General features: G+C 32.6%; 1 protein-coding gene across 1 annotated transcript; it reads left to right on the top strand.

The window, feature by feature from the left end:
• Positions 5,462–7,191, top strand: LOC105177048 (LOB domain-containing protein 2). Its single transcript, XM_011100072.2, has 2 exons — positions 5,462–6,177; positions 7,045–7,191. The coding sequence occupies exons 1-2, from the start codon at positions 5,565–5,567 to the stop codon at positions 7,104–7,106; spliced, it is 675 nt and encodes a 224-aa protein (XP_011098374.1). The 5' UTR covers positions 5,462–5,564; the 3' UTR covers positions 7,107–7,191.

Genomic DNA, 13,499 nt, shown 5'->3' with positions numbered 1-13,499 from the left:
TCTCAACTGGACTTAGGTTTGTGTATGGCGCAATTGATTAATTAAATTCAATTTAATTAATTGCGCCTGATTTAACTATTAATCTAAAAGCACCCGGCACCATGTGTGCTGCCAAGCAACGCTCCATGGAATTAGAGATTGGTTGAAATGTTGGCATGAACATTTAGGCTCCTGAATACCATACAGGTATGGTCATTACATTAGTTATATTTTGGTCTAAGTTTAGGGCATGGAATTGGGTTAGACAACTATGCTCAAAACTCTTAACATGTTTACTCCATTGATTGACATAGGAGACCATCTCAAACTCGATCACTTACTGTGGTCACAGACTCAGAGAGCTTAAATGCGTTCCATAGCACATAGAAGATCTGACTGTCATATACTGACAGGTGATGGATTCTCTTTGGGAATCCACTGTCCTCACTATGTGCTCTAACTATATTAGACAAAGCTTATAATGATCAAATTATACACGGTCATCTCTTGCTAGATCCAAGATATATACGTCAAACATATGTGGCTGCCACAAAATCCTGTACTATTTGAGCCGAGGAATGTAACTCATACTAATCAAGCCTCAAAGGTTTCCATATGAAAGTTCCTCAAGGCTCGCGAATAAATTCAATTAGCTTCACATCCATGTCAACTACCCAAGGAAATTGCATAGACGTCTCACATCTCACGTTGATGAAACATAACAGTCATCTAATGAATGCAACAGTTAGTGCAAGACTCAATAGAACACTTCAATATTCAGTCTCGAGGTTCTTTACTTAGAACGTTTTAGAGTTGTCATCCAATGCATAACCTAACTGCCTTGATTGCTAATTTGGTTTTTGGGCGTTTTAATGATGTAAAACAGCAAAGAATTTACATAAGAAGTTAATACAATGAAACGGTGCCATATTATATAACTTTTTTGTGATTCAATATTATATTAGGATCAAAATTGCTTAAATCAATTATATAACACCAATATAATAGGTTTTCTAGTCACCTATTCTAACAATATCTCACTTGACCCAAAGCCAATTCACACATGAACCTCAGGCCCATCTTCTTAAGATAGCAGGCATGAGTGATTCATGACACCGACTTGGTCAGCGAAGCTGTTGTGTTTTTCTACCGATGTGACACGGTCCATCCGTATGTCACCTCCTTACTACCATCGCTCCTAGTAGATATATTGTAGCATCTAAGAATGTGCTTGAATTTATGATGAGATCTCAATTTCATCATTTTTGCTATCACCCCGTTGTTATGACAGAAGATAACCACTGGCTCGTCAATACTAGGCACCATACCCAACTCTTGGATGCAATCTTGATCCAAACAGCTTCCTTAGTAGCTTCTGAAACATATTGTTAGTTCTTCTCGGGTACTTAAGAATGGTCTTGATTACGATCCAGTGTGCTTCACTAGCACGTATGCTCATTATGCTTAAAGCAAACTCGACATCAGCTCTCGTACACCGGACAACATACTATATCCTGCCTACTCCAGACGCATAGGGGATGTCAAATATCTTTCTAATGTCCTCAACAGTCTCAGGAGATTGAGTCTTGGACAGCGTAAAATCCATGCATCATAGGAAGGAACCCTCTTTTGGAGTTTTTCATCTTCAATCTCTTCAAAACTTTCTCAACATACAATGTTTAAGTCACTCCTAGCAACCTTTTATATTTGTCCTAGAATATCTTGATGCCTGGGATGTAAAGCATCACCCAAGTCTTTCATGGAGAATTTTATGAATAATCATATTTTGGTGTCACCCAACATCGATCTTGACATCATTCCCAATTAGCAAGATGAACTTTAGTTGGGCTTGGAGTTCTAAAATTATTTTAGATTTCAAAGAATACTCACCCTTAGGAAAGGGTTTCTCTAAAATGGCCCAACCTACCAATTGCTGGATTGGAAGGCATGATGTTAAGGTAACATCATTATGTAAAAGTTACTTAAAGAGCATAGAAAAATAATCGAAGTTGTGATGAGTTTTTAACTTCCATCAAACGAATACTTTGCAAAAGAGACAATGCAATAAGTGTCTTGTAGTCGATCTAAAATCTTGAAATGTTGAAAAATTGATTTATGGATATTAGATGTCGAGCCTGCAACACACATTAGCAATGTGATTGTAAGAGATGTCCAGTTTTGGTAACAGGAAATAATTGTCTAAGTATAGGCAGGACACATGAAGCTTGGAAACAACAGGGGTATGTTGAAAAGTACAATAACTATTTTACTTGAAAATAGATTGTGAAATATCTATTCTCATCACAAAGGGTTGAGCAAGAGTTGTAGGCATGACTGGATTATGGACATTCAACATAAAAGAAAAAACTGAAGAAATAAAAAATAAACATAAACACATGGCAAAGTCTCGTTTTTGGAGATGGGATTAGAAGGTTGGGATACAGGTGAATCTTATTTCTATGAAAATAAGATTGATCAATGGCTTTTGTATGACAAATTAGCCTCGCCAAGGGTTCATTGGATTTTATCCACACGAATGTTTTGGGCCATAAAGTACTCAAGTCCAAGATTATTTTCTACTATGTAATCTATACCAGTGTTCTATCACGATTTAGTTATGTGTATTTGAGAAGTACGAGATTGAAATATTTAAGAGGTTCAAAGTATTCAAACTCAGAGTAGAAAATCTAAATTGGGCCTTCCGCAATTGGATCGAGAAGGAGAGTACTTACGATGGATGATTCTTAGATTACGAAGAGGAAATAAAAGTCTCTTAGTAGAAGCCTTCTACAAAACCACAGCTGGAATGATAGTGTAAAGAGGAGACAAACTTTGTTGGACATAATTCAGACCAAACAATCATTGCGAGTCGTGGTCAGTAACTATTTGCTACAACTATTTTTTGTTAACTGTGGTAATTAATCATAGTTAAATGTTATAATTCTTCTAGTGCTTTAACTTTCTAAAGTGGCATTTTGATCATGCATCTTTTTGGGTTTTTGTTATTTTAATCCTTTTTTTGCCGAAGCTCACACTTCTCGTCAAAAATATACATATACCTGTCATGTGATATTTTAAAATTAGAGCTTTTGTTCCTACGCATTGGCCCGTTTCTACCAACATTTTTGTTTTTTAACTTTTTTAAAATAGTATTTCAGTCCTCCATCTTTTTCACTTTTTGCAATTTTTATCTTTTATCTCGCCAGACTTCACCCTTCTTACTGGTGGAATTGAATTCCAGTGAACATAAGGATTGATATCGTAAAAATTAAAACGGTGCAAGATCAAAATACTAATTTAAAAAGTTAAAGGACGAAAATATTAAATTATCCAAGTTATGGAACCAAAAATATAGTTAAGCCTTTTAATTATTCCCAATAGATTGGGAATACATTATTTTTTTATATTGCTAAATAAAATTTAATAAAACTAATATTTGCAAGATTTAAAATCACAAAAATTATATATTTTGTTTGAATACATTGAATGGAATAAATATTAATAATAAAATATTTAAGTAAATGTTATAACTGTATAACATTGATAATTTAAATTTTTTAGCATTTTATTGAGTATAACATAAGGCAAATACATGCTTATATCTATTTTATTAAATATTTACTACAAGTATAAAATATTATATAACAATATATGTAATATTTTGTTAATATTTGTTCTATATTTTTAATACTCATAATTTTATAAATAATAAGTATTTATTGAATATCTAATATATGAAAACATTCAAAACTATATATTGCATATTTAATAAATAAGTAAATATGATATTAGTGACAATTAAGTGATAATTTTAAAATTATCATTAATAATATATATTAAGTGACAATAATTTTTATCTTGCCACTATATAATTATTAGTGACAAAAAATATGTAAAAAATTGTCACTATATACAATTAGTAACACATCTAACTGACAACTATTATTTATTGTCATTAAATCGTTACTATACATGAGTCACTAATTATATTTAGTGACAATTTTGTGCACATTTTTTGTCATTAATTCATATTAATAATAATTTTTAAAATAATGATGATTATTGAAATCATAAAATTTCTTATTGTGACAAAATAAACAGTCTTGTCACTATATATATATAATTAATGAAAATATTAAAATTATCACTTGGTACTTTTTGTCACTAATCTTCTATTTCATCGTAGTGTATATACAAGTTCAGAAGATCATTTGGGTGAATTATAATTTTCATCCTTAATTTTACTACTAATTGGATTTTGGTCTAAAAAACAATCAGATCTAACGATTTAGATCCTCAAATTGTCAAATTCTTGTTCTTCTCGGCTCCTGTTGCAAATCTTATTTTTCTTGATCTGTACTGTCAACACCATCTGCAAATACATTAGTGCAACCTAAGTCGTGAAACTAATTTATAAGTACAATAATGCAACAAAATAAATAACAAAGTAGTTGAAAGGGCAATACCAAATTATTCCATAATAGGAAGCAATGCAACCCTCCCAATCACCATTGATCATTTAAGTACCAAAAGTGTCACCTTTATTTATTTGAGGGTAAATTACATTTTTGGTCCCATAAGTGGACCCGATTCCAATTTCAGTCCCATATTAAGGGCAATTCGCACATTTGGTCCCGTATGTGGATTTTTTTTTCAATTTCAGTACTAGATGGGGATTTTCATTAGAAGTTAACAGCAACTGCTGAAATCCGTCTGTTGCTGTTAAATGGAGGGAAAGCATGGAGAATTGGAGGAAAAATCAGCAACTTGGTGGGAAGTTACATTATACCCTCTTTCTTCTATTTAAGTCCTATTTCTTCATTTCTCTCTTCCCTCCAATTCTCTATACTTTCCCTCCATATTTAACAGCAGCAGATGGATTTCAACAGCTGCCAATAACTTTTAATGGAAATCCCCATCTGGTACTGAAATTGAAAAAAAAATCCACATACGGGACCAAATGTGCGAATTGCCCTTAATATGGGACTAAAATTGGAATCGGGTCCACTTATGGGACCAAAAATGTAATTTATCCTTTATTTGACAATCAAAATTGAATTAGTGATAAAGTTTGAGGGAAAAGTGTAATTCTCCCAAAATAATCATTTCGTTTCATAGTATATTGGAACTCTTTGAAAATTATATACATATATGTGTAGAAAGCATGGACTGATTGATCTGGATTCAAGTTTCAAGTCATTTTTTTACCCTCTCTCTAGCTAGTTATAACTCTTAATTAGTAATTATTTTAAATACTTGCTCTTCATGTGAGCTACCTAAAACTCAATCAAAACTATACATAAAAAAGAAGTTTAGTTCCAGAGACGTACGACCATCTTTCCATGCTCTATATTAAACAATTTATTGGGTACTTGTGCTTGGATCTTAATCTTTGTAGGCAAGCTTTTCATTCTTTTCCAAAACCAACTGTATAAAAACTAGTTGGTTTCTTGTTTTATATATATGTATATATATATATATATATGACCCTTATTAAACCAGCCCTTCTTTTGCAATGAAATTGTATTAAAAAAGAGTCAACATATATGCATCGATCCTTTGATTAATTGGAGTTAGATATAGAGATGCAACGAATGAATTGCACGTCTGCATGCGCGTCATGCAAACACCAACGAAAGAAGTGCACTGAGAAGTGCATATTAGCCCCCTTCTTCCCGGTGGAGAAAACCCGCGAGTTCCAAGCCGTGCACAAGGTGTTTGGCGTCAGCAACCTCACAAAGATCATCATAAACCTCAAGGAAGAAGATCGAAAAAGAGCCGTGGATTCCCTCGTCTGGGAAGCCTTATGCCGGCAGAAAGATCCTGTGCTTGGCCCCTACGGAGAGTACCGAAGATTGTGTGAGGAGCTGAGGTTGTACAAAAGCCAATACCAGCAATTTCACCAAGTCCAAGCTCAAGGGAGCTTAGTGTATAAAGCAGCAGCACAAGAGCTGATGGGGTGGAACAATAACAAAGTTATGAGCATTAATGATGAAGGAATAAGCAACAATAATAATACCACCAATAATTTTCATAGCAATGGTAACAACGGGGTAGATTTTTGCCCTTACGCCTATTCTTCACATCATATTCAAGATACTGAAAAACTGAGGGCAGAAAGAGCAAATGGTTCTGCCCTAATTCTTCCTCAGCACCACTTAGCTAATAGCTTCAGCCAACAGTACTTTCTTACTTCAGGTATATAAATATGGTTAAGGTTTTTTCTCCTCCATTTCTCTGAGTCCTGGATGTTTGGAAGAGAATTCCAACTACATGGGGGCAATCCCTTTATTTGGTTTTAAAGGGAAAAAATGAGGCAAATCTTTTTTAGAGGGGAATTAGTATTTTTTGTCGCATATTTTAAGTTCGGTATATTTTTCATCCCGTTACTTATAACATTCTTTTTAATGATTCTATAAGTCATAAAAAAAAGAGCTTAATGCAATTTACTTTTATGTGATATTATAAATGAGTAAATTACTCCCTATGAAAAAATAATAGCAATTTACCTTTTGTGTTTTTTAAAAAAATGAAGTAATTTACCTCCCTGTTTAAAGAGGTGAATTGTTTCATCTGAAAAACACAAGGGGGTAAATTGTTATAGTTTTTAAAATATAGGGAGATAAATTGTTATTTTTTTCATAAAGGGATAAATTTGCTCATTTGCAATATTAGAAGAGGGTTGTTTGCGTTTTGCCCTATAAAAGAATCTCACTTTTTATTTATTTTATTAGATTTTATTAGTATTTTGAAGGAAAGACATGTTTTAAACACGTGGCCGTATTACCAAGAAGGCTGAAACGTTAACAGCTGTGTGTTTAATGTGTCTTTTTATTTTATAAATCACGGACCATTAACGAGATATATCCATAATTAATTGGACCAAAAGTTAGTGGCCTTACAAAACAAAATCACAAATACAATTCCCCCTTTTCAAGACTACACAATCAAATGAGAAAGAAATATGGATCTGGTGTTTGTTTAATTTGCCATGCAAAAGAAAAAGTTAGAATTCTTATATGCAGAAGAGAAATCTTATTAGTTTCTTTTCTTATCCAATGACAGGTCAATATAATCGTATGGATTCCAAGTCAGTGGAGAGCACATTATGGGAAGGCAGCTCATAATTGCCAGTCGTTCTTTCATATGGGCTCTAACACCCTATATTTCACGCATTTTTATTTTGATTTATCATATTTTTTTTCTGAGATCTCTCCGTACATTATTAATTATATTATGTATACTTTCATATATATTATTCTTTTTAAGGATTCAATAATTATTTAATTCAAATTTTCGTTCTTTACCCAATCGGGACGTCTATGTTTCAATATAGTTGAACTATTTCTGGTTGTAATCTTATGCTTCAATTCCTTGATAGTAAACCCCTCATTGATGTATAACAACGCATATCATGGAGTCTGACATTTGATGTCAGAATTTGTTAGTATTAAACTTGTTCATTATAATTCTCAGAAATGAAGGAAGAGAAAAAGAAAACGAAACTTGCATGTCCCAAAATATTTATTTTCGACCCGATTGAATTAATTACAGAGCAAGTATTATATTTGTTATGTGATTAGTTTTTTTTTTCTTTTAAGTATACACGAATTATATAATAAGTGTATTATAATTTTTATATCCGCCAAATTCGATAGAAGTTAGGATAATTCTCCTGGCGTGTGTAATGCTCAGAAAATACATAAAATAGAATTGGATGGTTTATTATGTAGTCAAGTTTATACATGCCCATTTTGTGCACCACATAGCCATCCCTTCACATGTACAGAAGTTGAAACTCCGTTGCAATTTGCTCCAATTTGCACTCAACCTTGGATTTGGACTTCAAGTCATGGATCAATTTTGATCGGTTTTAATTTAATTATATAATTACATCAAGTCCAACCAATATGATGGATTTCAAATTAATCCAATTAATTTTAAACCTTATTGAAAATCAAAAGTTTATTTATTCAATTAAATAAGCATAAATCCAAACACTAATTAATTGATCAAATTAATTAATTAAACCAAATTCAATAAATTAATTCAATTAATTTAAAGGTGTTAAATCTAAAATTTAATTACTCCAATTAATTAATTCTTGGGTTATTTACCCAATAGACTTTCCCAAATAAATGATCCAATCATTTATACTTTTCTTGAATTATTTTAATCTTAATTCCCTTTTTCTATAATTAATTTTTAAATTAATTCTAGTAATTTTATAGTGATTTGTGTGTGACTCTTTAGATTCACCCTGAGCTAGACTTGAGCTTGTGTCCGATAAAAATGATTAATTAAATCAAATCAACCATTAACCGAAAACACCCCTCACCATGGTGTCGTTTAGCAAAGATCCAAGCACTAGAGACTATGTGAATGTTGGCGTGAACATTTAGGCTCATGAGTTCCATATAGGTACGGTCCTAGGGTATGAAATTGGGCGTCGGGGCCCATCTTGGACCAGGCAATTATGCTGATCTCAAGATGTTTTTACTCTATTGTCAACATAGGAAACTATTCCCTATTTGACCAATCGTTATGGTCATATACATAAAGAGTTTAAACCATCTGAGAGAGCATAAGAGACATATCCGTCATATACTGATAGGGGAAGGTTTCTATCTTGGAATCCACCGTCCTCACAACATACTCCGACTACATTGGATAGAGATTATAACGACCACATCGAAGCACGCTCATCTCTCATCAGATCCAAGATACAGCCACTGTATACATGAGACTGCCATTATTTCTCAAGTTCGAGGACTAATCCCATACTATCGGAGTCGAGAATTCAAGCCATACTGAGCAAGCCTCCAAGGCTTCCATACGAAAATTCCCACAACCAGTTTAGTCAACTAACAACCTTGTTAATTAATCCACTAAAATTGCATAGACACGTCTCACGCCTGTCACTGACGAAACACGTCTCTCATCACTGAGTGCAACACTTAGTGCAAGTCTCTATAGGACTCTCGATGCCCAATCTCGAGGTCCCCGACTTGAAATATTTTAGACCAACCCTTAGTAGTTGATATAGTTGTCATCCAATGCGCAACCCAACTACATGGATTATCCAATTAGTCTATGGATATTTGTTGTGATGTTAAAGCACCATTCAACATAAATAGTAAGCACAACAAATAAATAGTGCCACAGTTGAATGCTTACTACATTCATCAAGATAATATCAAATTTATAAAGATTTCTAACCGCCAATCTAATTGAATTTTTGGTCACTTATTCTAACACCTTCTAGTAGCGGTAGATACGTGGTGTAAACAAATGCATTCAAACATGGTTCAAGGTGTGTCTTGATGCAAAATCGGAAGATAATTGCTTATGCATCTCACCATCTAAGGATCCTTGAGTCGGAGTTAGCAACCATTATATGTGCATTGAAGATTTGGACGCATTATTTGGATGGAGAAATATTCAGATCTCAAGGACCATAAAGAGGTTGAAATATTTTTTGATGCAGAAGAAATTGAATATGAGACAAATGAGGTGGATAGAACGGCTAAAGGATTATGATTGCACTATTAATTAGCATCCAGGGAAGGCAAATATAGTAGCAAACGGCTTGAGTAGAAAAAGTTCAAGCATTTTAGTTAATTTAGGGAGTCACAATCTGACATTACTATTAGAAATGAGATCCATGAACGCGAAATTGGAGGTTGATTAGGTAGCAGGTTTATTGACAACCTTGCATCTGAAGTTGGACCTTGTGGACAAAATCAGAGAATCATATACTTGAGATTGTTTTTTATTACGGATGCTAGAGAGAATGAAACAAGGTAAAATGCCTAATTTTTCAATAAGAACTGATGGAGTGATAATGAATGGAGGACAAGTTTCTATGCCTAACATGGAGGAGTTACAAAAGTATATCCTGTAGGAAGCTCACAATGTACCATATGCAATGCATCCTGGTATTGTAAAGATGTACCGAAATAAAAAAAACCTTACTAGTGGCAGAAGATCAAGAATGATATGGTAAAATTTTGTTGCTAAATGTATAATTTGTCAGCAAGTGAAGACAGAACATCAGGCACCATCAAGTAAATTACAACCTTTATTTATATCATAATGGAAGCGGGAAAGATCATGTGGACTTTAGTGTAGGGTTTCCACATACACTGAAAAACTACAATACTATTTGGGTAATTATGGATAAATTGATAAAATCGGCTCATTTCTTGCCTGCACAACAAGTTGTATGTTTCCAATGTTGTAAAATTACAGGTTGTATTTAATAGAGATTCTCGATTCACTTCACTAGGAAAGATTAAAAAGGGCATAGGTACAAAATTGCATTTTAGTAATGCATTCCACCCTCAGACAGACGAATAGTTGGAAAGGACAATTCAAACCAAGAAGATATGATGAGGGCTTGTATAATGGAGTTTAAAGGCAATTGGGTGATCACCTATCATTGATGGATTTTGCATATAATAACAGTTTTCATTCTAGCATTGATATAGCCCGTATGAAACTTTAATGGAAGGAGATGTCAAAGTGCGGTATGTTGGAATATTGAGTGATTACGACAACTATATGGTCCTAAATTGGTGTAGGAGCCTATAGAAAAGATATAAATAATTAACAAGTGTTTGAAAGTAGCTCAAGATCGGTAAAAAACTATATTGATAAATACCGAAAGGAGATTGAATATGAAATAAGCGAGAAGGTTTTTCTGAAGGTATCTCCATGGAAAGTGAGAGAATTGGTAGGACCCAGGAATGCGGCTGAAGCGTGAAATTAAGAAATTTAAAAGTGATTTCAAATGGGTGTTCCCTTTGAAATTTTTGGGTGTTTGGTGTTTATCAACAAGAATAACTATAAAACAAACATGTTGAATGTGTGGCTAGAAAAAATAAAAACATAAAGTACAGAAATTTAGATGAAACTCTACCTTTTCGTTTCCTAAGTCAAACAACAACGTGCGTTGTTCCCTTTACGTTCTCATGTTCACTTCACTTGAGAATTCAATGTAAAATTCCTCCAAGTTGTCCAAACCACAAAACGAAATCAAAATTCTAATCTATTGCTAGATAGAAAAAAAAAAAAACAAAAAAGAAGAAGAAGAAGAAAATAATTCCAAACAAACACTATTGTCTAGTGCTTTTAGATTAAACAAACTTGAATTAAATTCAATATAGAACAAGAAGAAAAATATTTTGAGAGAGAGCGAGAAATTTCATGACTTGTGAGTGCCTAAGAGTTATGTGTATAATTTTATATATTACCCATACTTGAATTCAAAATTCAAATTATAAAGTTTGCCTCCAAGGCAACCTATACATACACATACTCTTAACCTCCAACCATGATGAAAAATCATCTCCATTATATTCATCATGGTCAGCTATCCATGCAAATATGTGGAGGAATTTTAACTCCTCCTTAACTTGTTCCAACCTCCGTCAAATGGGTTTGGATTCAAATTATGAACCGGGCTTGATTTAATCAAGTTAAATCAAATCCAACAAAAGTTCATTGGCATATAATTAATTATTTTATTCAACTAAGTACAAAGGTTCATTTAATATAATTAAATAAATTTAAGCACAAATATTGATTAGTTGATCCAATCACTTAATTAAGCAAATCTTAATAAATTAATCTAATTAATTTAAAGGTGTTAAGCCCAAAATTATTAAATTCATTTATTCTTGAGCTGTGAAACAAATAAATTTTCTAATAAATGATCTAATCTTTATATTCTCCTTGAATTAATTTAATCAAGTTAAATTAATTCATTTCTTCTAGAATTAATTCAAATTAGTTCCACCAATTGCATAGTAATTCATGGTGACTCTTTAGGTTCACCTCAGCTACACTTGAGCTAGTGTCCAGCACAATCAATTACTTAAATAATTGAATTAATTGTTTTAAATTAACTATTAATCTAAACTTTCCATCAACATGGTGGACACTTAGCAATTGTCCATAACACTAGAGATTAATATTAGGCTACACGTTTAGGCTTATGTCTCTCCGCATAGGAGACACAGTTATCATATACTTACAATGATGGATTCTATATCGGAATCCCATTCACTGCATGTTCTGACTACAGTGGGAATGACTTATGATAATCACACCAAGATACTGTCATCTTTCGCCAGATTTAAGATACAACCATCATATGCATGTGACTGCGTGGTTCCTTAACACTAAGGACTAAACTCGTACTACAGAGCTGGGAAGTTCTAATCATACCGTCCAAGCCTACAGGCTTTTGTATGACGACTTCCTACAAGTCAGTTATCTACTATCCCTGAAGCTTGATTTTGTATAATAAACAAGTTCCTCTATTAGTCAAAATTCACCAATTTTATAATATTAACAAAAAAAATAGATAAAAATCCATACTCAACCCCTATCGACTTATAACTGAATAATTATAGGTCAATAAATCTTTTTATAATCAAATTACCCTTAAACATCATCACAGGTTAATGCATGTGAGTAAGTTTATCTTCAACGTTATAACATTAGTTTATATACATACATTTGTTTCACTTGTAATAAATCGAAAATAATTCAAGCCAGGAACATTATTAATTTTGATTCAGCTTTTTTTGTTAATATCAACAAATTCAATAAATTTTAATTAACAAGACGACCTATTTGTTAGCGACAGCAATTAGTAAAGATACTAGGTCTAATTTTTCAAATCACATAAAATTTATATATAATTACATTAAATCATATGGGAGGGTAGTGTAATTAATAATATAAATTATTATGAAATTTTGTTTTTCTTTCTTTTTATTACAACAGGTGCGTGGGGGAGAACCTGAGTGTAAACCAAGACGTCTTTCCAACTCAATGGTGCTCTTCTGAAATTAAAATAATTTAATGCAACTCACCCCTTTGTAATACAGTGAAAGAGTAAAATACCCTCTATGAGGAATAAAGATGGGAGTTTCTTTTTTATATTTTTTAAAACAAAATAAAAAATACAGAGGTACAAATTATTTTGTTTAAAGAACACAAAAGGATAAATCGTTGCTTTTTTATACAAACAGCAGTTTATTCATTTACAATATCACATGAAAAATTACTTGCATTTTTCTCTAAAATATTAGCTACGCACTTAAATTTTGAAATTTTTTGCTATTTTTCATTTTATAAAATTACTCACTGGAGTTTCAAAAACTGTTTTGAATCAAAAGTAAACGATTTCTTCTTGAAGATTACCGTCTAGAGAGAAAAAAAAATGTAGGCCTTAAAATACAAGCGCTCTGATGTTTTAGTAAGATTTTCCTTTCAGGAACTCTTACAAAGAACTACTAAAAGAAAGAACATTGGCAGCCAGATAAATAATCGAAAGATCATCAAATCAATCCTTCCAAAATGACATCCGATATACCTACGTAATTGTATGTTCAACAAAAACACAAATTAAACCCTTCTGATTCTTCGACGAAACAGACTGCAGACAGTGTCACCCCAACGTTACGCAAAAGAAATGGGCTGAAAGACCTTCACATTCATCGTGAAAA

This window comes from Sesamum indicum, linkage group LG14 (assembly GCF_000512975.1).
Source record: "Sesamum indicum cultivar Zhongzhi No. 13 linkage group LG14, S_indicum_v1.0, whole genome shotgun sequence".
Classification (NCBI taxonomy): Eukaryota; Viridiplantae; Streptophyta; class Magnoliopsida; order Lamiales; family Pedaliaceae; genus Sesamum; species Sesamum indicum.
Note: the sequence above shows the minus strand (reverse complement) of the source record. Positions and strands in the feature narration are given on the sequence as shown.

Coding starts and splice junctions, on each gene's coding strand:
- LOC105177048 (XM_011100072.2), top strand. CDS start 5,565: ATGCAACGAATGAATTGCACGTCTGCATGCGCGTCATGCAAACACCAA. Junction 6,178..7,044: donor ACAGTACTTTCTTACTTCAG/GTATATAAATAT, acceptor ATCCAATGACAG/GTCAATATAATCGTATGGAT.